Source organism: Cebus imitator, unplaced genomic scaffold (genome assembly GCF_001604975.1).
Source record: "Cebus imitator isolate Cc_AM_T3 unplaced genomic scaffold, Cebus_imitator-1.0 Scaffold306, whole genome shotgun sequence".
Classification (NCBI taxonomy): Eukaryota; Metazoa; Chordata; class Mammalia; order Primates; family Cebidae; genus Cebus; species Cebus imitator.
This window is the reverse complement of record NW_016107621.1, coordinates 62473-90181: the sequence shown is the minus strand read 5'-3', so window position 1 is coordinate 90181 and position 27709 is coordinate 62473. Positions and strand designations below refer to the sequence as shown.

Here is a 27709-nt window from a genome sequence, read left to right as displayed (position 1 = left end):
AGTTTTTGGCTATTATCAATAATACTGCTATGAGCTATTCATGTATAACTCTTTGTGTGGATATGTATTTTCTTTTTCTTTTTCTTTTTTGAGACAGAGTTTCGCTCTTGTTACCCAGGCTGGAGTGCAATGGAGCGATCTTAGCTCACTGCAACCTACTGCCTCAGCCTCCCAAGTAGCTGGGACTACAGGCATGCGCCACGATGCCCAGCTAATTTTTGTATTTTTAGTAGAGACGGGGTTTCATCATGTTGACCAGGATGGTCTCAATCTCTTGACCTCGTGATCCACCCGCCTTGGCCTCCCAAAGTGCTGGGATTACAGGTGTGAGCCACCGCGCCCGGCCGGATATTTATTTTCATTTCTCTTGGGCAAATATCTATGAGTAGGACTGCTGGATTGTATAAGTGTATATTTAACTTTATAAGAAACTGTCAACTGCTTTCTAGAGTGGGTGGGCCATTTTTTATTTCCTTTACCAATATGTGAGAGTACCAGTTGTTCCCTATCCTTACTTGGTATTGTCAAGTCTTTTTTTTTTTTCTTTGAGACAGAGTTTTGCTCTTGTTGCCCAGTCTGGAGTGCAATGGCACGATTGCAGCTCACCATGACCTCTGCCTCCCAGGTTCAAGCGATTCTCCTTTCACAGCCCCCGAGTACTGGGACTATAGGCATGTACCACCACACCCAGTTAATTTTGTATTTTTAGTAGAGATGGGGTTTCTCCATGTTGCTTAGGCTGGTCTCAAACTCCCGACCTCTGGTGATACACCTACCTTGGCCTCCCAAACTGCTGGGATTACAGGGGTGAGCCACTGCACTTGGCCTGTCAGTTCTTTTAAAGTTCAGCCATTTGCCAACAATTTCTTCTTGAGTACCTCTCTGTGCTTTTCAGGATAGATTATTCATCAAATACCCATCATATAGAATGTTCTTCCAACTCTTTTTATCATTTCAGTACTACCTATGCTTCAGGTCACTGTTTCCTAACAGGGAATATATGTAAGAATCATTTGAGAGTTTTTCAGAATGTACAAGCCCAAGTCTCACTACAGGCATATCGTATCAGCTTTTCCAGGGATGGTATATATACATCTATGTATGTTGAAAAGGTTCCCTAGATAATTATGATGTGTACCCTTTGCTAAAATCCATTGATTTAGCCCCAGGTCTTACCTAGTACCTCCATCCTGGCTATAGATTAGTAGTGACTGGGAAGGTCTGGATCCCTCTCCAGATCAATTATTTTGGCATTTGTGGGTGGAGTCTGAGCATCAGTTGTTCTTTTAAAAATTTCCCCAGTTATTCCAATGTGTAGCCATAGTTCCCATTAGATTTTTCTGACTTTTTCTGGCACTTACATCTTTCTTTTCTGGTATTATGATTATTTTTCAGGTCTTATCTCATGTCTTGGGCTTTATATTCCTTGGGGTAGGGACATTGCATTTTTAATTTCCATATCTTTTGTGAACACATGAATTGGTCATCAGGAAGAGATTTTCAGCCACACATAGGTTGTGTCCTGGATCTCAGGTTCTCAGACTGTTTAATGTTACAGTCTTTGTACTCCACAAGGTCAGAGGTTGCTTGTGATGAAGGTTGTCGGTAACTCCACAGTACAGATGGTAGATGGAGATCACCCTGTTTGGTATGCATTTAGGTGTAGAATTGGAACTAAGAATTCTATGTGTGTGGGGTGGAGGGGCAGGGATATATAGGGAGACAGATCTAATTAGGATTGCAGAATTATACAAGGAAGTATTGATAAAGGAAGGAAGACACGTCTCTTTAGAAGAAGTTTGAACTTATCTAATAGGCCAGAGTAAGCCACTGTAGATTTTTGAATAGGAGAGTGGACTCGTTTTTAGGAAGGTAATAAGGCAGTCATATGCAAGAAAGATTTCAGAGAGACTGGAGGCAGGAAGTCAACCAAGACTTTGAGTGTTGTTGAGGGCCTGGGTCAGTTAGGTTTATGGGAATGGTGAGAACAGCATAATTGAGAGTTGTTAAAAAAAGAACAAGAGGCTTTTACAATGTATTGAATCTGGAAACAAATGAGCAGGGGCTGTGGATACTTAGGGGGTGTCACTGGGAGAAATGAGTGAGCTGTGTGGAAGAGCTTGTTTAAATGGATGACTTCAGACAGCATTTGGATGTGGGTGTCATGAGTTCTACGCGTAGCTGGGGCTAGAGATATAAATTAAGAGCCATCTCCAGAGACATCACTAAGCTGATGAAAGAGGGTGGATGGAGGGAGACAAGAAGGGTGTGAGGACTACATCTGGTTTGGGGGTACAGCATATAAGCGGGAGATGAAGGGAGGAGAGCTCTCCAGAAGGGAAAATTTGTCTGTGATCTTAGATACTGTAAAAGGAAAAAGTATGAGTATTATAAAAATGCCTTTGTATTTCACCAAGACATGGATACTGATTTTGTGCTGTTTCCAGTGATCTTGGGTATGGAGGCAGTGCAGAGGGCCAGGAAAAATTAGGTGATGACGAAAGGGAAAGACAGCACATACATTTCAATTGCTTGGAAGTGAAAGAAATGAGGTTATAGCTTAATATTTAGCAGAATTAATAAATGAAGGCTATTTAGGTTAGAAGAGATCTGACCCTCCAAGAGGGCAGAAAAAAGGAACTGGGAACCAGGAAGAGGCAGAAGGTCTAGAGAGATTTCTGTGTGAATAAACCTTGGAGACTCTTGCATAGCTACATCTGATTCACTGGAACCGCCCTAATGGGAAGTGTTACTGGCCCCTAATGAAGAGGCTGGGAGGCCTTTTACTCATGAGATCATCTTCTCTCCCAGAGGAAGGTAGGCACTTCCTTCCAGGCAAATTGGAGCTGTGGTCTGTTGTTACCAGATATACTCACTTTGTTGGCAGGTATGCAAATGAATTTAGCGAATTCTCTGGTCAAATAGAACAAATATCTGTAGACTTAGAAATAGTTTTACTCTGACTCCCCATTGAACAATTTTGTTTTTTTCTGCCTGTAGAGAAACATTGTCTAAGGTAGTATCAACCATGAGGCAGCATGTTGATGTCTGATATATTATTTTTATTATAAACATAGAACAATTTTTATATATAATTCAGACATAGTCTTAGCCAGGCAAAATTAAATAACAGCATAGCATGGATAAGGGAAAGTATGCACAGTCCGTGTCAGGGTTAGAAAACCCCGAAAGAGGTACCTGAGTATAGAGAACTCTGAGCCAATGCTCTTTGAAAAAGTCTCTTAGGCCTAACATGAGATCAGGTAGGCAATATACAATAAAACCTTTCTCTTAGCCCCAAAGACATTCCATCTGTGTAGAAGACTGGGTGAGAAGTACATTTGCCTGTCTTCCTCCTATCCTTCCTTTTTATTATAAGATACATTTATAGACTTCATAGGAGAAAATAAATTTCAAAGGCTGTTAAAAAAGGCTAGCCTCAAGTTATAAACCTCCTCCTCACAGCCCCGTTCCCCCAAGGGGCATCAGCAGCAGTGCAGCTTTCTAGTTGTAAACAATGCCACCAGCATGAGTGATAGTGTCCCTGTAGGGTGCTCCCACTTCTCAAGGACCAAATACACCTTAGCAGAGTCCAAGGTTTCCTGAGAAAGTGAGTGGAGGCAGACAGAAAATGCACAGGTGCAAACATGGAATAGAATGGGAGTTGATGATTGGTCTGAGGTGCCTAGAAACTGAGTTAAATCTAGTTCTAGTTATGAATGAGGAAAACCTCTTCTTATTTTCCATTTGGAGCTTCTGACAAAAAACCTTGAGAAGCTCCTGACCAAGGGACCTGAGGGATTTTGGTAGCTTCTTTCACCTAAGGCAATCAGATTGGCCTACATAGCTAAGCTAAGTAAAAATAATCCTTTTCACATAAATAAACACTTATAAAATTAAAATAGTGGAATGTCTCAGAGAAAAGGAGAAAAACCCCAATACCCCAAATTGTGTATTCTTTAACAGTAATTTAAAGAATCTCTGAAGGGCAGGTCTCTGATTCCTTTCCCAAGTTCCTAGCAGATTGTGTTTATCAGAAGCTGGTTCCCTCCTAGAGCTATAACTCCTCCCTCTCTCAGCACTTCCTTGAATAAAGCCCATAAAGATAATAAAACATATCTGTGCTTTTGCATTTTCCATCAGGAATTGCCTTGGAGTTTGGCAAGTGGTTTTCCTAGTTGCTTCTAGTGGATTCCCAGAAGACAGGCTTGCCAGAAGGATTAGGTGGCATTCTAGCTAAGCAGCAAGGTGCTTAGACCCTGATCCTGCAGGTAGAAACCCTGACAGTGGACAAAGGTGTGGAATTTCACTGTTGTTACATATTTGGTTTTCTTATGTTTGGTGAGTTCACACAGGGCTTTGGAGAAATAGGAGAAGCCATTACTGCTTTTACTTTCTCTTTCTTGTTTTCTGGCACATGTACTTCATGGAAAAGGATGTAACCTCAAAGCTATGGCAAACCCGAATTACAGTGATAGGACAGGACTGGGGTGGGAAGGAATGAGTGCTCTGAATAGGTAAGTTTAAAACAAGTCCAGGTTTGGAAAAGGGGAAGGCAGGGGAAGTTCTGGCCACTCTTTACCAAAGTCAGCTTTGCCAAATTTCAATGACAAGAAGGTTGGGTTTCCTACAGACTCCCAATGTACCTTTTCATCTATCGACACTGAGGGAGGGGCTGTGACCAGGCAGCCTAGAGTGCCTATTAGGAAGGAAGAGTTGGGGAAACTTCTTTCTGTCCCCAACCTCCCCACCACTCCCAGAGGGGAAGGGAATCTTCTAGTGCTGAGGGTAAGAGACTTGGAATACATCAGCATGCAGTGAGCTGGACAGGTTGCATTACTTCTTTTTTACTTCTGAATAAATTGTGTCTGTGATTGTTGGGGATGAGGAGGCTGACGTTGGTTGTCCGGGTTGCTGGGCTGTGAAGTTCAGGGAAGAGTAAGTAACTTCATTCATCTGAAAAGCACAAGTAATGATCAGTTAAGTCAGTGTCACAGGGCAGGGCCTCACCTTGCCTGGTGTGATTCAGCACCACAAGCTGTTACCATTTTGAAATTTTAGCTCTGGAGAAGGGCTTTTGTTGTTATCCGTTCTCTGCCTGCTGACCTCCTGATGAATGATCATTAGAAGAGATAAATGATGGTATATATGCAATGGAATATGATAATGCAGCAATGAGAACAAGCAGACCACAAATACATACAACAATATGGATGAATCTCACAAAACAGTGTTGATGGAAGGAAGCTACATATAAGGATGTTGTATTTTTCCTTTATGTAGGAACAAAACCAAGCAAAACTAATCTGGAGCATTAGAAGTCAGTATAGTGGTTACTCTTTGGAGGGAAGTGACTGGAAGAGTTTCTTTTTTTCTTTTCTTTTCTTTTTTTTTTTGAGACGGAGTGTCTTTCTGTCACCCAGGCTGGAGTGCAATGGCAGGATCTCGGCTTATTGCACCCCACACCTCCCAGGTTCAAGCGATTCTCCTGTCTCAGCCTTTCAAGTAACTGGGATTACAGGTGTCCATCACCACGCCTGGCTAATTTTTTATATTTTTAGTAGAGACGAAGTTTCCCATGTTGGCCAGGCTTGTTTCGAACTCCTGACCTCAAGTGATCTGACCACCTTGGCCTCCCAAAGTGTTAGCCACTGCGCCTGGCTGGAAGGGTTTCTTTTTAAGGGGAGGTCATGTAGTATTTCATGATTTGGGTGCTGCTTACCTCAGTGTGTTCAACTCGTGAAAGTTTCTACATTGTAAAAGTATAATTATGATTTAGCACTTTTCAGTATGTGTGTTTGCTCTACTGTAAAGGTAAAATGGAAAATTCTATAAAATTATTATAAAATAAACAGGATCTCAGATCTATTAAAATGGAAATTATCCTTTTGACAGTAAGAGCAGGATCAGACTGCAGGTAGGAGAGTGAGAATGATTAAGTGCCTTCCTTTTTTAGGCCAATGTGCTGGGTGCTCTATGTAGGTTATCTCGTTTAATACCTTCGACTTCTCTTTGAAGTAGGCAGAATGCCCATTTTACAGATGACAAAGCTGAGGATCAAAGAGATTAGGTTACTTGACCAGGGTCACAGAGCTGCTAAGAGTTACATCCAGTATTCGGACACAGGATGGAGATAATTCCAAAATGCACATTCTTGCTGTGAATGGGAGTGATTGCAAATACGTCTTTGTTGCTGCGCTGAGGAACATTAACCCAAACTTGATGTTACATTGTGTTTTCAGGAATAACCAATTCTATACAGAGTCATTTCCATGAGAAAATAACCCCAGGAAAACTGGCTGTGCTTACCTTGTTAGGAGAGTTGTCAGAGTGGTCCTGAGCTGGAGAAGCAAAAGAAGAATTATCAATCCAAGGAAATGCAAAGCTGACCTAAGGTGATTCTAGCTGAAGGAGGTGGCAGTTGGAGGGTAGGGAGGTAGCCCATGATCAGTTAAGGAATTTACTTCCCTCAGAGTGTCTGGTCCAGACCCAGCACATTAGTTCCAGAGGAGGGGGCAGGGGCAGAGCCACAGGAGGCCACAATCCACTTCTGAAGAGTTCTACCAGTTCACAAGGCCTTGATTTTTGCCCAGACGTGTTTCTCAGCAACATGCTCCAATGGCAAGGAGGGGCATTGAGGCTTGCAGCACCCACAGCACCCACAAGACAAGGAAAGTCTCACCAAGGGAGAATGCCCACATCCGTAATAGAGGCAGGAGGCGGAAGGAGTAAGGCTGAGGAAATGGCTCCTGGAAACATGGGTTCTTCCTCAGGCCTGCCTGGCCTAGGCAGAGTGAGCTTCTCTCCTCAGATGTGTCTCAGGGGACTCTTGTGGCTAGAAAGGGTGTGAAGACCTATGCCACCTTAGGGGTGGGAAATAGACATCCTTTCGTGAAACTTCAGAAGGGAGGGAGTGGTTTGGGAATCCAGGATTCCCTGCCGGGGAGGGCATGTGGTGGAACATACCAGTTCTCACTGGATAAGTGGCTTTACTTACTGTGGTTGGAGTCTGAGAGTTTGTGCTCTGTGAGATCACGCTGGTCGCTTGCCCTAAATAAATATCAGACACTGTGACTGCTATTCCCAAGCATAGGATCTTTGTTCCCTGAGTTAGGAAGGGCACTGTGAGCAGGTCATTCCTTGGGGTCCTTGATGTTGATACTGCCTTTCTTCTGAGCGCCTCGTTCTTCAGTCTAACTGCAATCCCTTCTAGTGTCTCCTCTTTTCCTGTTTGCTAGATGTTCACATTTCATTCCATTCTTTATCAGCTGCTTCTCTGTCTACTTGTACCCTTAAGACCTTTCCCATTTTGTTTTCTGGGGTACTTATTTTTCCTATTTATTGTTCAAGAGGACTGTGGTTGCTTTTGCTCTCTCTCCGGTTCTCTTCCTATCCTATCTCTCCCTCCTCTTGCTACTGTGCACGTGACTTGCTTTCTCCTGCTGCTTCTTTTATGTTTTCATTTGTATTCCTTCTTAGACCTTGGTTTCCGTGACTGGGGGACAGAGGAACATAATTGAGTCTCTTCCTCTAGATTAGATGGGGATTGGAATAACCATGTTCAAGAGACAATGGGAGACAGGGAGCTTGAAGACCAGGGAAGAGGAGACCTGCAGGAATTAGTGCCGAGAAGCAGGAGTTTAGTGGGAGGAGGAGATCCAGGCCCAGAGACAGGCAAAGAAGTTCTTTTCCTCTCCCAAGCATGGCAGTCAGCCTTGGAGGAAACAGAACAAGAGGAAAGGCCATCATACCTGCCGGTCTTCCTGGAATGCAGAAAATACACCACCAGGGCTGCTATCAGAGCCATCCCGGCCAGTACTCCAATCACAATGCCAGCAATGGCCCCCCGTGAGAGGCCAGAACTTTCCATATCTGTCATGGAAAGAAAAGAGGAGAAGAAATGAAGGTGAAATTATTTTACATTGGGGGCTGGAAACAATTCTCAGAATGAAGTCTAATACAGTTCCTTCAAGGAATACAGTTTTGTTGTAGGAGGGTTGCTGGAAGATGATTAGCTAAGTATATCCTTGCAATTTTTTTTGTTTTTCTGTCAACCATGTTTCTAGGTTGATGATCAGTCTTCTGTCAATTCCATTCTGGCCTTTCTGTGCTCAGACATTTTTGAAGATTTTGAAATGTGAGAAAGGCTGATTGCTATTTTGTATGTGACTAGAACTTTCCACCTTTTTTTTGTGATTGCATCTTTTTCTCAGTGTCTCAGTTGTGGCAGTCAGTGCATTCTGAATTCAGCACCTCTTTTGCATAGGCACCTTGCTTCCCACAGGCTCCCAGCAAGGGTATGAAAGCAAGCCCAGTTCTGTGTGACTGTTTTACTCTGAAGTGTGAATGGCTGGAGGACTCCCTGTCAACCTTGCAGAAACTCTTAGAACTGCACTGCAATCTAAAACTTCCTTTGTCTCTTTCTCTTCCATAGGAATCAGATCTGCATCATGATCTGAGGGCTCTCTCAGGTTCCTCTCACTCTCACCTCACTTCCCTAATAGGCATTTCCCCCAATAAATTATCTCATATGTTTAATCCTATCTTTGCTGTATCTCAGTGGATGGAAATAACGTACCAGGCTTGAGACTTTGCTTTAACTCCCCTTTTCTCCCCTTTCCCATATTTAATCATAATAATGTACTGGTGGGTTTCTTGTACAATGTGTCTCCCCCATATGTATATATTATTATTTATGTATTTATTATATATTATTTATGTATAATAAATATACGAATAACATAATAAAAAATAAATACATAAAAATATACAAATTTATATAATAAATATATAAATAATATATTTTGCACCTATTTCTCCTTCTTTTTTTTTTGAGGCAGGTTCTCACTTTGTCACCAAGGCTGGAGTCCAGTGGCACACTCATGGCTCATTGTAGTCTCTTGGGATCAGTGATCCTCCTACCTCAGTCTCCTCAGTAGCTGGGACTACAGGCACATGCCACCACACCTGGCTAATTTTTTTTTTTGAGACAGAGTTTCACTCTTGTTGCCCAGGCTGGAGTGCAATGGCACGATCTCGGCTCACCACAACCTCTGCCTCCCAAGTTTAAGTGATTCTTCTGCCCCAGCCTCCCAAGTAGCTTGGATTACAGGCCTGTGCCACCACGTGTGGCTAATTTTGTACTTTTAGTAGAGGTGGGGTTTCCACATGTTGGTCAGGCTTTTCTCGAACTCCCGACCTCAGGTGATCCGTCTGCCTTGGCCTCCCAAAGTGCTGGGATTATAGGCATGAGCCATGGCGCCCAGCCACCTGGTTAATTTTCAAAAATAATTTTTGTAGAGATAGGCTTCCACTATATTTCCCAGGCTGGTCTTGGACTCCTGCACTCAAGAGATCCTCCAGCCTCAGCCTCCCAAGTGTTGGGATTACAGGTGTGAGCCACTGTGTCCAGCCTATTTCTTCTTTATATCTATTGTAACCATTTGGGGCTTAGCCCTTACCAGTCAACTCAGGCTGGTGATTAATGCTATGTTAGCTATTTTTGTGGGGTATTTCCTGTGTGCCAGGTCCTGTACTGCTAAATGTTTTACATGTATCTCATTTGATCCATAAAATAGTGCTGTCAGGTAGACATTATTTCCATTTTAAGCATGAAAAAATGGAAGCTTAGAGTGGTAAAAACCTTACCTAAAGTCAGATGGCTAATGAGAGGTGGATCTGAGATTTGACTCTAGGACTACCTGATCTGAAGGCTAACGATAATAGTAGTGGTGATAGCAGCTAACATTTATGAAACATTCCCTCTGTGTGTGGTTGTGTGGTATTTTGCTGAAGGTTTATTTTTACAATTAAATTTTTAAAACAATACTATGGGGCCAGGTGTGGTGGCTCACACCTGTAATCCCAGCACTTTGGGAGACTGAGATGAGAAGATTGCTTGATCCTAGGAGTTGGAGTCTAGCCTGGATAATATGGTGAGATTCTATCTCTCCGAAAGCAAAAATAAAAATAAATTAGCCAGGTGTGGTAGCATGTATTACTTAGGTGGCTAAGGTGGGGGAATTGCTTGAGCCTAGGAGATTGAGGCTGCAGTGAGCTGTGTTTGCACCACTGCATTCCAGTTTGGGTGACAGAGTGAGACCCTGTCTCAAAAACAAAGCAAAAACCCAAAACCCCCCAATACTATGAAGCAGGCATTCCTAGTGCAATTTTTGGTTGAGGAATCCGAGGCTCAGAGTAGTTAAGAATCTTGTGCAAGAAAGAAATTTATAACTGTAGGCCATGTACAGTGGCACATGATTGTAATCCCAGCAATTTGGAAGGCCAAGGCAGATGCATCACTTGAGCTCAGGAATTTCAGACCAGCTGGGCAAGATGATGAAACCCTGTCTCTACAAAAAATTTACAAAAATTAGCTGGGGGTGGTGGCACGTGTCTGTGGTTTCAGCTACCCAGGAGGCTGAGGCAGGAGGATAGCTTGAACCTGGCAGGTTAAGGCTGTGGTGAGCCATGATCAGCCCTGGTGACAGAGTAAGAGCCTGTCTCAAACAAAAAAAAAGTTGTTCTTTAAAAAAGACCACTATAATTGACAACCTTTAACTAGACTGACTAAGAAAGAAAGAAGATTCAAATTATTAAAATCAGAAATGAAAGTGAAAATATTACTACTAATTCTATAGAAATAATAAGGATTATAAGAGTACTATGAGTAATTGTATGCCAACAAATTGGATAACCTGGATGAAATGAACAAATTCCTAGAAACACAAAACCTGCCATGATAGAATGATGAATAAATAGAAAATCTGAATAGACCTATAACCAGTAATGAAAATGAATTGGTAAAAGCATTTGACAAAATTCAACATTCTTGGGCCGGGTGTGGTGGCTCATGCCTGTAATCCCAGCACTTTGGGAGGCCGAGGTGGGCGGGTCATAAGGTCCGGAGATCGAGACGATGCTGGCTAACATGGAGAAACCCCGTCTCTACTAAAAATACAAAAAATTAGCTGGCATGGTGGTGTGCGCCTGTAATACCAGCTACTCAGGAGGCTGAGGCAGGAGAATTGCTTGAACCCGGGAGGCAGAGGTTGCAGTGANTACAGGCCTGTGCCACCACGTGTGGCTAATTTTGTACTTTTAGTAGAGGTGGGGTTTCCACATGTTGGTCACGCTTTTCTCGAACTCCCGACCTCAGGTGATCCGTCTGCCTTGGCCTCCCAAAGTGCTGGGATTATAGGCATGAGCCATGGCGCCCAGCCACCTGGTTAATTTTCAAAAATAATTTTTGTAGAGATAGGGTTCCACTATATTTCCCAGGCTGGTCTTGGACTCCTGCACTCAAGAGATCCTCCAGCCTCAGCCTCCCAAGTGTTGGGATTACAGGTGTGAGCCACTGTGTCCAGCCTATTTCTTCTTTATATCTATTGTAACCATTTGGGGCTTAGCCCTTACCAGTCAACTCAGGCTGGTGATTAATGCTATGTTAGCTATTTTTGTGGGGTATTTCCTGTGTGCCAGGTCCTGTACTGCTAAATGTTTTACATGTATCTCATTTGATCCATAAAATAGTGCTGTCAGGTAGACATTATTTCCATTTTAAGCATGAAAAAATGGAAGCTTAGAGTGGTAAAAACCTTACCTAAAGTCAGATGGCTAATGAGAGGTGGATCTGAGATTTGACTCTAGGACTACCTGATCTGAAGGCTAACGATAATAGTAGTGGTGATAGCAGCTAACATTTATGAAACATTCCCTCTGTGTGTGGTTGTGTGGTATTTTGCTGAAGGTTTATTTTTACAATTAAATTTTTAAAACAATACTATGGGGCCAGGTGTGGTGGCTCACACCTGTAATCCCAGCACTTTGGGAGACTGAGATGAGAAGATTGCTTGATCCTAGGAGTTGGAGTCTAGCCTGGATAATATGGTGAGATTCTATCTCTCCGAAAGCAAAAATAAAAATAAATTAGCCAGGTGTGGTAGCATGTATTACTTAGGTGGCTAAGGTGGGGGAATTGCTTGAGCCTAGGAGATTGAGGCTGCAGTGAGCTGTGTTTGCACCACTGCATTCCAGTTTGGGTGACAGAGTGAGACCCTGTCTCAAAAACAAAGCAAAAACCCAAAACCCCCCAATACTATGAAGCAGGCATTCCTAGTGCAATTTTTGGTTGAGGAATCCGAGGCTCAGAGTAGTTAAGAATCTTGTGCAAGAAAGAAATTTATAACTGTAGGCCATGTACAGTGGCACATGATTGTAATCCCAGCAATTTGGAAGGCCAAGGCAGATGCATCACTTGAGCTCAGGAATTTCAGACCAGCTGGGCAAGATGATGAAACCCTGTCTCTACAAAAAATTTACAAAAATTAGCTGGGGGTGGTGGCACGTGTCTGTGGTTTCAGCTACCCAGGAGGCTGAGGCAGGAGGATAGCTTGAACCTGGCAGGTTAAGGCTGTGGTGAGCCATGATCAGCCCTGGTGACAGAGTAAGAGCCTGTCTCAAACAAAAAAAAAGTTGTTCTTTAAAAAAGACCACTATAATTGACAACCTTTAACTAGACTGACTAAGAAAGAAAGAAGATTCAAATTATTAAAATCAGAAATGAAAGTGAAAATATTACTACTAATTCTATAGAAATAATAAGGATTATAAGAGTACTATGAGTAATTGTATGCCAACAAATTGGATAACCTGGATGAAATGAACAAATTCCTAGAAACACAAAACCTGCCATGATAGAATCATGAATAAATAGAAAATCTGAATAGACCTATAACCAGTAATGAAAATGAATTGGTAAAAGCATTTGACAAAATTCAACATTCTTTCATGCTAAAAAAACACTGTAACTGGGAACAGAAGGAAATTCTCAACATAATAAATGCTACATATGAAAGGCCCCCAGCTACCATCACACTCAATGGTGAAAGACTGAAAACTTTTCCTTTAAGATCAAGAACAAGACGAGGATGCCTGCTTTTGCCACTTCTATTCAACATAGTATTAGAATTCCTAGCCAGAACAATTAGGCAAGAAAAGAAACCCATCTAGATTGGAAAGAAGTAAAATTATATCTGTTTGTAGAATACGCTAACTCATATGTAGAAAACCCTAAAGATTCCACAAAAGCTGTTAGACAATAAATTCAGCAAAGTGGCAGGATATAAAATCAACATGCAAAAATCAGTTGTATTTTTTTATACTAACAATGAACAATTCAGAGGAAAATTAAGAAAAAAAATGCCAAAAAATTAAATAAGACATAAATAAATGGAAAAGACACTCCATTTTCATAGATTAGAAGACTTAATATTGTTAAGAGATTTCAGTGTCAGTGCTACCCAGTGATCTACAGATTCAGTGCAATCCCTATCAAAATCCCAGTAATATTTTTTTGCAGAAATAGAAAAATTCATTCTAAAATTTATATAGACTCTGAAGGGACCATGAATAGCCAAAGCAGTCTTGAAAAAGAACAAAGTTGAAGGGCTCACACTTCCTGGTTTCAAAATTTTCTATAAAGCTATGGTGATCATCACGCTTGTAATCTTAGTACTTTGGGAGGCAGAGGTGGGCAGATAGCTTGAGCTCAGGAGTTCCAGACCAGCCTAGGCAGCATGATGAAACCCTATCCCTACAAAGAAAAGTGAGAAAAACAAACAAACAAAAATCCCCCAAATCCCCAAACAACAGCAACAACAACAGCAAAAAACAAACAAACAAACAAACAAAAAGCTACAATAATCAAAACAATATTATACTGGCATAAAGAAATAGAAACCAATGGAATAAAATACAGAGCCCAGAAAGAAACGCTTGCATATATTGCCAAATGGTTTTTGACAAGGGTGCCAAGATCATTCAATGGGAAAAGGATAGTCTTTTCAACAAATGGCATTGAGGAAACTGAATATCCATGCAAAAGAATGAAATTGAACCTTTACATAATACCATTTATAAAAATTAATTCAAAATACATCAAAGACCTAAATGTAAGAGCTAAAACTATAAAGTTCTTGGAAGATAGAGTGAAAACTTTGTAACATTGGATTTGGCAATGATTTCTTTGCTATGACACCAAAATCTTAGGCAACAAAAGAAGAAATAGAGAAATTGGACTTTATGAAAATTTTTTGTGCATCAAAGCACATTATCACAAAAGTAAAAAGACCTCTTATAGAATGGGAGAAAATATTTGAGAATCATATATATGATAAGGGATTACTATCCAAAATGTATAAAGAACTACTGCAACTCAACAACAACAAAAAATCCCCAAACAACCCAATTAAAACATGGGCAAAGGACTTGAATAAACATTTCTCCAAAGAAGATAAATGGCCAATAAGCACATGAAAGGATGCTAAATATTGCTAATCATTAGGGAAATGCAAATCAAAACTCTGGTGATATACCACCTTACAACCGTTAGGATGGCTATTGTAAAAAACAAAACAAAACAAAAATACAAATGCTTTTGAAGATGTAGAGAAATTGGAACTCCTAGTACACTGTTGGTGGGAATGTGAAATGGTATAGCCACTGTGGAAAGTGGTATGATGGTTCTTCAAAATTAAACAGGATTGCCATTTGATCCAGCAAGTCCAATTCCGAATATCTATTCAAAAGAATTGAAAGCAGGGGTTTTACTAGATGTTTGTATACTTATTTGTAATAGCATTATTCATAATAGCCAAAAGGTGGAAGCAATCTAACTGTCCATAGATGGATGAATGGATAAGCAAAATATGATATATCTATCTACACAGTGTAATATTATTCAGTCTCCAAAAGGAATGAAATTCTGATGCATTCTATATCATGGATGGATCTTGAAGACTTTATGCTAAATGAAGTAAGCCAGACACAAAGGGACAAAGACTACATGCTTCCATCTGTATGAGAGGTACTTAGAATAGTTAAATACAGGCTGGGCACAGTGGCTCATTTCTGTAATCCTAGCACTTTGGAAGACCGAGGCTGAGAGCAGGAAATTGAGACCAGTCTGGGCAACACAGCGAAACCTCATCTCTACGAAACAATTGAAAAAAATTAGCCAGGCATGGTGGTGTACGCCTGTAGTCCCAACTACTCTGGAGGCGGAGGTGGCAGGATTGCTTGAGCCCAAGGGATCAAGGCTGGAGTGAGCTTTGATCATGCCATAGCACTCCAGCCTGGGTGACAGAGTGAGACCCTGTCTCAAAAAAACAAAACAAAAAAACCCAACCAACCAAAAAAATAAAAACATAAAAAAATAAAAAAACAACTAAGTGTATTTGATTCAGAGCCTGAGCTCTTAACCACTTTGCAATTCTGTTTACTATAATGGTCTCTTAATTGATATTCTGCCCGCTGTGAGTTTTATCTTTTTTTTTTTTTTCGAGACAGTTTCGCTCTTTCGCCCAGGCTGGAGTGCAGTGGCGGGATCTTGGCTCATGGCAACCTCGGTCTCCTGGGTTCAAGCAATTCTCCTGTCTCAGCCTCCCAAGTAGCTGGGATAATAGGCACTCACTACTGTGCCTGGCTAATTTTTGTATTTTTAGTAGAGATGGGTTTTCCCCATGTTGGCCAGGCTGGTCTCTAACTCCTGACCTCGTGATTAGCCCACCTTGGCCTGCCAAAGTGCTGGGATTACTGGCATGAGCCACGTGCCCGGCCAAGTTTTATATATTTTGCCCACCATTGGCAGAGTAATCCTCCAGGGACATATAGGAAGGGGCGAGGAGTCACTTACATTTCACGGTCAGCATTATAGGGTCACTTTGGTTGACACTGATTGGGTTGGAGACCTCACAATAATACTGCCCAGCATCCTGCCTCTTGACAGGATCTATTCTGAGGGTTCTGTTGTCCTGGAATAGCTTTATCCTCTCTGAGGATAAGATACTCTGGTTATTAAAGAACCACTTGATGGAGATTTCAGTGTCATTTGTGAAGCAGGTCAGGCTCACAGAGTCCTTGTCTTCTGTGACTGTAGTGCTGGTGGCTTGAACTTCAGGCCGTGCCACTTGATTTAGTTCTGTGGACAAATAGAGGAGAGAATCTACTGAGAATGGGCATGGGGCTTGGGGCCTGGGGGCTACGCTCCTTTCCCTGAGATCTTAGCCAGCTCTCAGGTCACACGGTGAGCCGTGCAAAGGTGACCAACCAGGGGATGGCCCTGACCCTCTGCAGAAGGTCAAGTATCTTTGTTCAGGTGATGATCTGTAAGGAGAGGGCTGCACCTCCCTTCTGACCCCAGATCATCTCAGAGTGACCCCTTGCATATCTCTGTATCCCCACTTGGAATCCTCTTCTCAGCCCACGGGTCCAGCAGCCTCATCATCAGGTAGAACGTTTTTCCCAGTGACTTTTGTGTGACCCTTTCCTAGAGCTTTCTGTGATCAGGCATTCTTCCTATGACTGTAACCCTTACATACAAAAGGGAAGGTAGTTTTTTTTTTTTTTTTTTTTTCATTAAATAATTTTTTAGGGAACGAAGTGGCCCAGTCAGTCTTCATGACCTTAGTATCTGGACAAGTTCCAACCCAAAGGATTTCTCACTCTAAAGAGGAGTTTTACTTCCTGGTCTGTGGATAGAATATCACAGTGAAGGAGATTCCTAGAGAGTAGTCACAGTGTTTACAGAAGATTGATATTCTTACTTTCTCTACAAATACACACCATTTGGCACTGCCCATTTTCTCCCATGCGGAACCCCTGTGGCTGAATCTCCTGATTTTTCCAAATGTGTATCACTCGTTGTACTCTGTGCTACTACATGTGCTGTGCCCGCAGCCTCATATAGCTGATGACTTCAGAGCCAGGACAAGTTCAGGGACCCTGAGGCTCCCTCTCTTCCCATTTCCTTGCAGCATGACCCAGGGGAAGCTTTGGTGTTGACTGCCATAGTGGTTTTTTTTTTTTTTTTTTTGAGACAGAGTCTCTCTCTGTTGCCCAGGCTGGAGTGCAGTGGCGCAATCTTGGCTGTCTGCAACCCCTGCCTCCCGGGTTCAAGCGATTCTTGTGCCTCAGCCTCTCGAGTGGCTGGGATTATAGGCATGTGCAACCACGCCTGGCTAGTTTGTTTTTTGTATTTTTAGTAGAGATGGAGTTTTACCATGTTGGATGTTGGTCAGGCTGGTCTTGAACTCCTGACCTCAGGTGATCCTCCCACCTTGGCCTCCCAAAGTGCTGTGAGCCACCATGCCCAGCCATTGACTGCCATCTTGATTTAGCCAGATTCACAACAGGCCACCTGGATACCTTCCCCACACACCTGTGTCCTACCCCAGATGGAGTCAGGGCAGAGCCAGTTACCAGGCAAGCTGAGAGCAGAGCAGGGAGCAGAGTCTGAGCTGCTCATGATGAAGGGCATTTCCTTCTCTCATTTAGGGAAAATTAATGTGACCCTATTTCAAAACCTCACATATTCCTTGTATCACATGGAGTAGGTAAAAGAAGGTCAAGAAGTTACAGAAAGGGACATGTTAGTGACAGAAGCAACTTGATCTTGATGACCCTTTCTGCTTCCTACTCTGTGAAGCCCCTCCCATGACATGGGGCTTTCTGGGGCTGAGAGAACCCCATCCCCACATTCTAGGTTGGACCTTAGGTCGGCTGTGAGAAATCAGAAAAACAAAGGGAAGAGATTCTGCAGAGATGAATTGGGAGGGTTCAGGGAAGAATTTGGACTTGCTTGTGCCCATTGGATACAGGCTAGAAAAGAAAATTTCTTCTTTGGTCCTATTTGAAAACCAGAGAGCTTATACTTCAGAGCTTAGTGTTGATGCTCCAGGGAGCACTTACTAGAGACTGTGATTGTCTTGACTGTGGTCCTGTTGCGGCCAGTGACTGGGTTAAGGGCGACGCAGGCATAGGATCCACTACGATTCACAGTGATGTTGGAGATAAAGAGCTCTTGGGTGTTTATCTGGCATGGTGTTCCATTGATAAGCCAAGAGTACTCTGCAGGTGGGTTAGAGGCTGCATCGCAGAAGAGGCTGAGATTTGCCCCTGAATAGTAAGAGGTTTTTGAAGGGGAAATGGTGGGGGTGTCCGGGCCATCTGGAGCAAAGAGAATAAAGCCACAGGTGATGTCATCAGAGGGAAGGGGAGGCTCCTGGTCTGGAGGATGGCCACAGTGTCTCTCTCTACCAAGTCACAACCAAACTTCCACTGTGTCCACTGAGTCTGAGTCTGAGACATTTAGCTGTTTCTCCCATCACAGGCTATGGACCCTGAGCCTCCCAGGACAGGAGCAGCCCCTCCCCACCTATTCTTGGTTCAGGCTGGGGCTGCCCAGGTTTGCTTGGGGCAGGAAGTCATGGCCAGCCTGAGTGTCCGGGGTTAAGGGTCTGCGTCCTTGGACCTGAGAGGGACTGAGAGTCCTGGCCTCTGGCCTTGTGGATTTGGGCTGGCAGCCTGGGTCACAGAGGAATAGAAGATACTCACAGGTGACATTCAGGGTGACTGGGTCACTGCGGTTCACACTCACTGGGTTCTGTATTTCACACTCATAGGGTCCTGTGTCATTCCTTGTGACGTTGAGTAGAGTGAGGGTCCTGTTGTCACTGGAGAGCAACAGCCTGGGACTGACCGGGACGCTCTGATTGTTCACCCACCACAGGTAGGTTGTGTTCTGAGCCTCAGTTTCACAGGTTAAGACCACAGCATCCTCGTCCTCCACAGGGTTGGAGTTGTTGCTGTTGATGTAGGGCTTAGACAACTCCGCTGTGCAGATAACAGAGAGAAGATTGCCCTGTGTGGCACCTGTGATTACTCCACAGGCATTTTTCTTTCTTCCTTTCTTTCTTTTTTTGGAGATGGAGTCTCGCTTTGTCACCCGGGCTGGAGTGCAGTGGCACGATCTTGGCTCACTGCAACCTCCGCCTCCTGGGTTCAAGCGATTCTCCTGCCTCAGCCTCCCAAGTAGCTGGGATTACAGGCACATGCCGCCACGCCTGGCTAATTTTTTGTATTTTAGTAGAGACGGGGTTTTACCATGTTGCCCAGGCTGGTCTCAAACTCCTGAGCTCAGGCAATCCATCTGCCTTGGTCTCCCAAAGTGCTGGGATTATAGGCGCAAGCCACTGCTCCCAGCCAAACATTTTTCAGAGTTGGCATCTCTTCACCTCTCAGCCAACTGAAGTCCTTAAAAGCCCATGGCAAGTGTGTGTCACAAGACAGATGTATGATGATCCAATGGGCATAAGTAAGCCCAAATTCTTCCCTGAACCCTCCCAATTTATCTCTGCAGACTCTTTTCCCTTTGTTTTTCTGATTTCTCACAGCTGACCTAAGGTCCAACCTAGAATGTGGGGATGGGGCTCTCTCAGCCCCAGAAAGCCCCATGTCATGGGAGGGGCTTCACAGAGTGGGAAGCAGAAAGGGTCATCAAGATGACCCAAGAAAGGGCTTAGAGACTGTGAGGCCTCCTGCTGTGTGGGAGAAGCATAGACTTTCTCAAATGTAAACTGAGCAGCAGTGCTGGGTCATGGACAGACACAGGACTGGGAGTAATAGCCCCTGGCACTTCTGGTTCTTCCCTGACTGGCTGACAACTGTGGACCTCACCTGGAACGTGCAGGTGCTGGGTCTCTTCCACCTTCACAGTCCTACTTTGCCCCATTAGGTGTGTTTTCTCTGTGGCTTCCCTGTCTAAGAACATCCTAGAGATGGGTGATGATGGGACTTCCCATTGTCCTTAAACCCTGAGGATACTGTGCAGCCTGGTCTGGGACTGTATGTTTCAGCAGAAATAACACAGGGGACAGGCTGGGCGCGGTGGCTCATGCCTGTAATCCCAGCACTTTGAGAGGCTGAGGCAAGCGGATCATGAATCAAGAGATTGAGACTGTCCTGGTCAACATGGTGAAACCACATCTCAACTAAAAGTGTAAAAATTAGCTGGGTGTGGTGGTGTGTGCCTGTAGTCCCACCTGCTCGGGAGGCTGAGGCAGGAGAATTGCTTGAACCCAGGAGGTGGAGGTTGCAGTGAGCCAAGATCATACCACTGCACTCCAGCCTGGATGACAGAGTAAGACTCCGTCTCAAACAAACAAACCAACCAACCACAAGGGTCACCAGGGGCAAGCCTGGAGGTCAGTTCAGTCATCAGGCAGTGGAACCACAAGGTGGGGCAGTTTTTCCCAGGTGTCTGATGATGACTGACTTGAGCCAGTGACCCCTAAAGATAGAGTCCAAGGAATGATGTAGAAAAGAGTGAGGTGACAGGCAGGAGCTGCCTGGATTTAATAGCATAACTATGTTCTTTGTCTTTGGTCTTTAATGTCCCTTCTCCCCCTGAAGAGGCCAGGTGAGGATGCGGTGGATGTTTTCTGAATTGTGTGGGGTTTTTGCAAATGCAGAATAACCGTTGGTGAAATGGAAGGAGCATGAACTTGCTGAAAATTGGACCCTCGTGGACCGTGTGTGTTTGGTAGATCTGGGATATACATTTGAGAAGTTAAATTCTTCCATATGTGAAAATTGTTATTAATACCCTGGATCTAAGACCCACTACTGGGAGGAATATTTCCCTAGAGAACATGATAAATTCTTAAACCAAGCTCTAAAGTCCAGTAGGATCATGTTATGATCAAAGAAAAATGCTGAAGTCAGTTTGAAATTAGTGACTCCTGGGTAGAGGGGACTCACGGATCCTGTTAGGAAGACAGAACTTGTCAGAAGGGACATCTGAAGGTTCTCAATTACATAAAGAAACGAAGCCATATGAGGAGAAGTGACGTATGTAATGTTAGTAAATTTAGAAAGTTCTGTGTTACAAATTCCTGTGGAGATTCAGGTGAATAGAAGAGGAGCCCAAAATAGTCATGTGAAATATTTTCTTCCTTTTCTCTCGCCCTCAGGAAACACAATTAGAGTTTGACCAAATTTGTCCAAATTGGGCAGAGTCTAAGTGAGACAACAGTGGTTGGTGCATCTCCCTGTTCAAGGGACCCCGCCTTATGACAGTGTTGTCATTGTGAGGACACAGATGTATGTGGAATGGGCAGCAAACCCATCAGATAGCACCCACCTGGCCAGCTCCACCTGGGGAAGGTCCCAGGAACCACTAGAAGATGTGAGCCCACAGCAGGACGGGGATGGAGTTGTGAGTCAAATGGGTGAAATGAGCCCATGGGCTTTGGGGACTGCAGACCTGTCCTTCTGCCTCTGACCGCTTGGTGAGTCAGTGTAGAGAGTGGATGGAGGAGTCGCTCATCCCTGTCCTGTGGCCTGTTCTACATGTCGGCCTCACTGAGGGAAAGAGCCCTGGATGGGGACACAGTGGAAGCTCATTCTCCTGGTGACCTGGGGACATGGGCTCATGATGGAGCCTGGCAGGGGTAGTAGCTGCTCCGGCTGATTTCTCTGCCTTTCCTGTTGCCTGGGATGTGGGCCTGGCCACAGTGTGAGTGTGAAGGTGACAGGACAGTCAACCTTGTTAGAGGGAGTGTCTGGGGAAGGCCTAAGCGTGGAGGAATAAAGGGAGAGGAAAATGAGGACATGGAGGAGCAGAGAGAGTCAGAGATGCCCATGACAGTGAGGAGTGGGGGCTACAGTGACCTCAGAGACCCCAGCAACCAGGAGCTGGGAGCCCTCAAAACCTTCCCATAGCTGAGCAGCCCCAGAGTCACATGAGATGTGGTTCTTGGGGTGGCTTTAGGGGCAGATGGTCAGGGGATGGAACATGGGTTCAGTCCCTGGAGGGATGAGGAGAGGTATGGCAAGAACCTCCTAGGATTCTGCAACCAGATCCGGTCTCTAAAGAGGTTATGGATCATTCATTCATTCATTCATTCATTCATTCATTCATTCATAAAAGAACTACTGAGTGTATATCTCATGTTGGACCCTGGTTGGTGCAGGGTGTGAGTGGAGAGAGAAAGGAAAGTCCTTTCCTTTATCCTCCTGTGGGAGTGATACCAACACGTCAGGAAACACAGGATTTCAAGTCCAGGGAGCAGGAGCGTGGGTCTTGAGGGAATAGGCCCGAATATTTCTTTTCTTTTTTTTTTTTTTTTTTTGACATGGAGTCTTGCTCTGTCTCCCAGGCTGGAGTGCAGTGGCACGATCTCGGCTCACTGCAACCTCCGCCTCCTGGGTTTAAGCAATTCTCCTGCGTCGGTCTCCCAAGTAGCTGGGATTACAGGTGTGTGCCACCACGCTGGTTTTTGTTTTTTTGTGGAGATGGGGTTTCACCATGTTGGCCAGGCTGGTCTCAAACTCCTAACATCAAGTGATCTGCTCACCTAAGCCTCCCAAAGTGCTGGGATTACAAGTGTGAGCTACCATGCCTGGACCAGGCCTGAACGTTTCTGACACTGACTCTAATTGTTGAATAAGTTCCAGAATAAAACTTGGTTAATTCTCCATTTGCTCTTACTCCCCAGACCAGGATCTCCCCTCTGGGCTGCAGATGCCTAAGAAGGAAGGAACCAAACCAACTCTGGTATTGGGGTTCACAGATGCCAAATAAGGCTCCTGAGTAGAGGAGAGGTTGAGGCTGTGCTTGAAGACAAATCTCCAGTAACTCTGATCTGCCAATTATGGGTCTGTGTGATCTTGATATAGTGATTGTATTGCCATGTGGCTCAGTTTTCCCCCATAAAATAGTATAAATGGTTAATGATTTTGGCTTGTCTTGTGGTCTGTGAATGAACCTTAAAATATTTGTAATTATTTGACCTCAGCTCTGCATAGGGGAGTTGCCCAAATAAACAGCATCTATTTTTTTTTTATTTTTCATTTTTTTGAGACAGAGTTTCACTTTGTCACCCAGGTTGGAGTGCAGTGGCGCAATCTCGGCTCTCTGCAACCTCCACCTCCCAGGTTCAAGTGATTCTCCTGCCTCAGCCTCCTGAATAGCTGGGACTACAGGCAGGTGCCACCACACCTGGCTAATTTTTTTGTATTTTTAGTAGAGACTGGTATTAGCCAGTATTTGTATTTGTTTTAGCCCTGCCCAGGAGGCCACAACCTAGCCCTGGCACAGGCTCCTCAGGGTCACCAGGAGTCGGGAACCTTGGGATAACTTTTTGGAACAGGTGATTCCCAGGGCTGAGTTTCTCTGTGAGTATTCCAGAAGGCCCCTCAGGCCAGACCCTGACTCAGTCCTACTGGGTCTTTCTAGGGGACATGTTCACCAGGAAGGTCCCAGCAGGGCTAGATTGAGACTGATCTCCCCTTCATAAGTTACCTACATCAGACTGTCCTTCCTCTGAAGCAAATGTCTGCAGGATCAGGATTCTGGGGTAAGAAATTTGATATTTTGATATCTGTCCCATAATGTGTGTCCTGCACTAAATGCTCAAACCTTAACATGAGATGTAATGCAGAGGGGGACACAGGCACAGCCCAGCCCTGAGAATCCCGTGTGTGGGAAGCAGACTGACCACAACACCCAGAAGTCATGGGGAAATACTCACGGTATACACGGAACTGGCCAGTTGCTTCTTCATTCACAAGATCTACCTTTATGACTTGCAGGGTGTAGAATCCTGTGTCATTCAGGGTGACGTTCTGGATCAGCAGGGAGGCATTGGGGTATATTGTCTCTTGGCTGCTGTATGCGGGCCCTGGGGTAGTTAGTTGAGTTGCTATTACATATCCTATAATTCGACGGGTGCCGTCCACGCTTTGCCCTTTGTACCAGTTGAAGCCATTAATATTCTGGGGCAGATTGTGGGTGAGTAGAAGAACGTCCTTCCCCTCTGCAGCATTGGATGGCACGGATTCAATAGTGAGCTGGGCGCTGGTGGGCGGGTTCCAGAAGGTTAGAAGTGAGGCTAGGAGACAGGAGAGAGCATCAGTCAATATTAGGACTGTGCACTGGGATGGAAGGATGGGGCCCTGGGTCCTGAGCAGGTCTCTTCACCCCTCTACCTTAGGGGTGTGTGTGTGTGTGTGTGTGTGTGTGTGTGCGTGTGTGTGTGTCCTACTGGGTCAAGGTCAGCAGAGTGACTCCCATTCCCTTAAATGCCTCTGACCTTGTCATTTCTCTGGAATGCTCTTCCCCAGGGGTCTGCACGGCTCCCTCCCCACTGCCCTCAGATCCTGCTCACATCAGGGGATTCTTGGGAGACCCCTTCCCTGACACCTCCTCTAGAGACCCTGGGTCTTCCGTTTCTGACCTTTTCCAGCTCTGTTCCCTCCAGGGCTCTTGTCAACACCTGACCTCACATTCTAGATCTCTTTGCGTGTCTGTCTTCCTCCCCATGAGAGTGAGAACTCCATGAGGACAGGGAGTTGTGTGATCTTGGTTGCCCCGCTGTGCCTGGGACAGGCTGCAGACTCCTGTGGATCAGCTCATGAGCATTCCCAAAGCCCTCCATGTCCTAGGGTTTATTTGCCAATATCTGAGGTTGGTGACTCACGGCTCTGTTTAATGCCTCTTTTAATTTTTTTCCCTTAATTGTCACACTGACTTAAATTGTGATTATTGTCATCAGTTTTTGAAATGTATTGCTCATTGATGATTCACTTGGAAAAGGTAAAAAATGGGAGATCGTTTCTTCACTAACAGTTTCAGATCACTGAGACTTTCCTTTTATGATCTCTATCCCTCTTTCATGTCCTCTCCCCTGTTTGGCTCCAAGAGAAGCCCTCTCTCCCCTCTTAGAACCCAATCCTCCCCAGGAGACCCCAGCCATTCTTTGTGCTCCCTCCTCTTACCCCTTCCCAGGGAGTCCTCTCCTTACCTGTGAGCAGAAGCCCCTGCCAGGGGACACACACTCTGTGAAGTCGGGCTGAGAGGTGCCCCATGGTGTCTGCTGCCTGCTGTGTCTTCACCTATGTAGAAGAGCCTGGGCTCCAGGAATGCTTTGAGCACAGCTGCTGTGACTGTCAGCTCTGCTGTTTTTCCACCCTCTGTGCTGAGCCTCCTCCCTGGGACCCAGAGCTTTGTCTGGTGATGTGTACTGGGGCGGGGTTTGTGCCGAGGAAGCTCTGTTTCCTCTCCTCTCATTCCCGCTTTTGTTCTTACTTTCTCTTTCCCTTCTGTTTACATTTTGGTTTCCCAGACCACACTTCGAGAATCAAGGCTGATGGGACCTCTGTCCTCATCAGGGGAGGAGGATTCCCCCATCTCCAGCACTGACTGCTATTGTGTCCTGGCTTTGGGTCTCTCAGCAGCACACAGAGAACCCTGGCATAGCCAAATGTGATAATTACTTCCTTTGAGACACAGTGAGTTTCCAGGTCTCCTCATGTTCTCCAGTGCTCTAGGAAGGTGAGAGAGGTGGCTCTGGGAGATAGAAAGGGTCTTACTGGGAGATGACTGGGGAGGGACCAGCCCTCTGTCTGTAGTTTCACCAGGCAGGCCTCTGACCCAGGGACAGAGACCCAGGCCCAGGGGTCTCAGGCAGAGCTGCAGCTCCTGGGTGTGAAGGGAGGTGTCCTGGGAAGAGAGGACTGTGGAGGAGGGAGGTGGGTGTCTCTGGGCTCTGCTGTCCTTGGGGAAGGCTTCAGGGGCACCCTCCCCCTCCATGTCTGTTGGCTGAGCTGAGGCTCAGGGCCTGTCCATGTTCTTCCTGACCGTCCCAGGTGGCTTCTGTTCTCTGTGAGGCTGACTGTCCTGTGGTCACTGCACCTTCCCCAGGGGTGGTGTCAGGAGGGAATGGGGAGCTACACAGGGACCCCTTGTGGAACAGCGTCCTCAGAGCACCCAGGAAGGGACAGAGCAGGTACGTGGGAGGGCCCAGAAGGGTCTTTTGGAGCAAGGGTTGGAAAATGGGCTCTACCTTCACCTCCTTAGCAAAGCCAGGTTCACAAGCAGTGGAATCAATTTCCTCAGTGTTGTCTGTGTGCAATGTCTCCCCCTGGAGGGCAAGACGAGACCTGCGGCCTTGCCTGGCGCTGCCCCAGGGATGCTGACCAGCGTCCACATGATGTGGGCTGGCCCTGACCCCTGGGCAGAGGTGGGCTCTGACCTCCAGGCTTCAAGGTCAAGGCACCCCAGGTCCTGTTCACTGCAGGTCCGCAGGCTGCCCTACTCCATGCAGTGCAGGATGAGCCCAGGGAGATTCGAGAGAACTGTCCACTAGAACTGTCCCAGAGGTTTGAGAGAAAAAAATGGCCCAGTGAGGTGTCTCTAGCGGCTTGAGAATGAAATCCTGTCGTGTGGCAATGTGAATGGAACTGGAGAATGTTGTAAGTTAAATAGTCTTGGAACAGAAAGTTAAGCACCACATGTTCCTACTAGTATGTGGAACATGAGGAAAAAGTAGAACAGAGGATACCAGACGCTGGGAAGGGTAGAGAAGTAGAGGGACAGGAAAGATTTGTTAAAGGATATAAAATTACAGATAGATAGGAGGAGGAATAAGTTCTAATGTTCTATACCACTGTAGGATGGCTATAGAGTTTATTTTTTTGAGACAGGGTCTTGCCCTGTTGCCTGGGCTGGAGTACACTGCAGCCTCAACCTCCTGGGTTGAGTGCCTCAGTCTCCCATGTAGCTGGAATTATAGGTGCATGCCATTATGCCTGGCTAATTTTTTGTTTTGTTTTTTTCATTTTTTTTTTTTTTTTAAAGAGACAGGGTATCACTATGTTGCCCAGGCTGGCCTTGAACTCCTGAGCTAAAGAGGTCTTCCCATCTAGGCCCCTCAAAGTGCTAGGATTACAGGCATTAGCCACCATGACAACCAAATGTTTTGATTTTTTTGGTAGAGATTTGTCTCATTATGTTGCTCAGGCCGGTCTTGAACTCTAGGCTCAAGCAATCCTCCCACCTTGGCCTTCCAAAGTGCTGAGATTATAGGTGTGACCCCCACACCTGGCCTGACTATAGTTAACAATAATATATAGTTCCAAGTACCTAGAAAGAGGATATTGAATGTTCCCAACACAAAGAAATGCTAAATGTTTGAGATGATGGATATGCTAGTTATCCTGACCTGTACTATACCTTGTATGTATTACATTGCTATGGACCCATAAATAGGTACAATTATTATGTGTCAACTGAAAAAATACACTTAAAAAGTCATTTAGAGCTAAATCATGATGTGACATGTTTTTTGTTTTTTTTTTTTTACCTCTCATCTCATGACAGACAACACTTGGCAATGGTAAAACATGCTCAGGAGCCGTGGCTTTTTGCTTTAGTGCGCAAACCAGCTTGTTTGTGAGAATGTGCCACCTAATCCGAGTGAACCTACATGAGATCATCACCCTTCCTTGGGGTCCTCAGAGAAGGACTTATAACCTCTGACTCAGGTGTGTGGAGGAGGTTGCAGGCGAGCCACTTGCTGGAAGGAAGGCCTGTGGGTCAGCTTGAGGAGGAATCCATTTGTGGAGGCCACCAGTTGAGGCCACCGGGGCCTGGGTGAAGAGGGCCTGAGGGCACAGGACCCAAGGGGAGAGAGAAGGTGGTCCACGTTATCATGCAGGCAAGTGCTTCAAGTGTCTCTTAACTCATCCATGGCAGGCAACTCACACTGTAACATAGCAACTCAGCAAATAAAATGAGGATATTGGCTGGGTGCAGTGGCTCACATGCATAATCCCAGCACTTTGGGAAGCCAAGGTGGGTGGATCACCTGAGGTGAGGAGTTCAAGACCAGCCTGGCCAACATGGTGAAACCCCGCCTCTACTAAAAATACAAAGATTAGCTGGGCATGGTGGCACATACCTGTAGGTCCAGCTACTTGGGAGGCTGAGGCAGGAGAATTGCTTGAACCCAAGAGGTGGAGGGTGCAGTGAGCTGAGATCTTGCCAACTGCACTCCAGCCTGGGTGACAGAGCGAGACTCTGTCTCAA

The 27709-nt window shown here is 45.0% G+C and overlaps 1 protein-coding gene and 1 long non-coding RNA gene across 8 annotated transcripts in view; one reads left to right on the top strand and one right to left on the bottom strand.

Annotated features, from left to right (window-relative positions):
- Positions 1 to 6316, top strand: part of LOC108285761 — a 70105-nt gene extending 63789 nt beyond the window's left edge. The window contains exon 3 of the long non-coding RNA XR_001817691.2: positions 6243 to 6316. This is a non-coding gene — a long non-coding RNA (uncharacterized LOC108285761). The remainder of the gene's footprint in view (positions 1 to 6242) is intronic.
- On the bottom strand, positions 3044 to 24860 carry LOC108285741 (carcinoembryonic antigen-related cell adhesion molecule 1-like). 7 transcript variants are annotated; one of them, XR_005196104.1, is made up of 9 exons: positions 24645 to 24860; positions 23373 to 23732; positions 18394 to 18672; positions 17749 to 18006; positions 15695 to 15979; positions 7752 to 7872; positions 6998 to 7050; positions 6310 to 6863; positions 3044 to 4956 (listed from the first exon to the last, which is right to left on the bottom strand). XR_005196104.1 is itself a non-coding variant. In XM_017503127.2 (9 exons), the coding sequence occupies exons 1-9, from the start codon at positions 24706 to 24708 to the stop codon at positions 4837 to 4839; spliced, it is 1572 nt and encodes a 523-aa protein (XP_017358616.1). In that variant the 5' UTR covers positions 24709 to 24859; the 3' UTR covers positions 3044 to 4836. The 7 variants fall into 7 exon arrangements, 3 of the variants coding, with proteins under 3 accessions (XP_017358616.1, XP_037585353.1, XP_037585354.1); XR_005196106.1 differs by having other exon boundaries at positions 6310 to 6854; positions 24645 to 24859; XM_017503127.2 differs by having other exon boundaries at positions 6310 to 6341; positions 24645 to 24859.
- Positions 24861 to 27709: the final 2849 nt, after the last annotated feature.

Excerpts from the sequence above, each read along its gene's own strand:
- LOC108285741 (XM_017503127.2), bottom strand. The coding sequence starts at position 24,708 with ATGGGGCACCTCTCAGCCCGACTTCACAGAGTGTGTGTCCCCTGGCAG. Across the intron at positions 18,673-23,372 it reads TGGCCAGTTCCGTGTATACC|CGGAGTTGTCTAAGCCCTAC; the intron begins GTGAGTATTTCC and ends TTATCTGCACAG. Across the intron at positions 18,007-18,393 it reads AGTCACCCTGAATGTCACCT|ATGGCCCGGACACCCCCACC; the intron begins GTGAGTATCTTC and ends TCTTTGCTCCAG.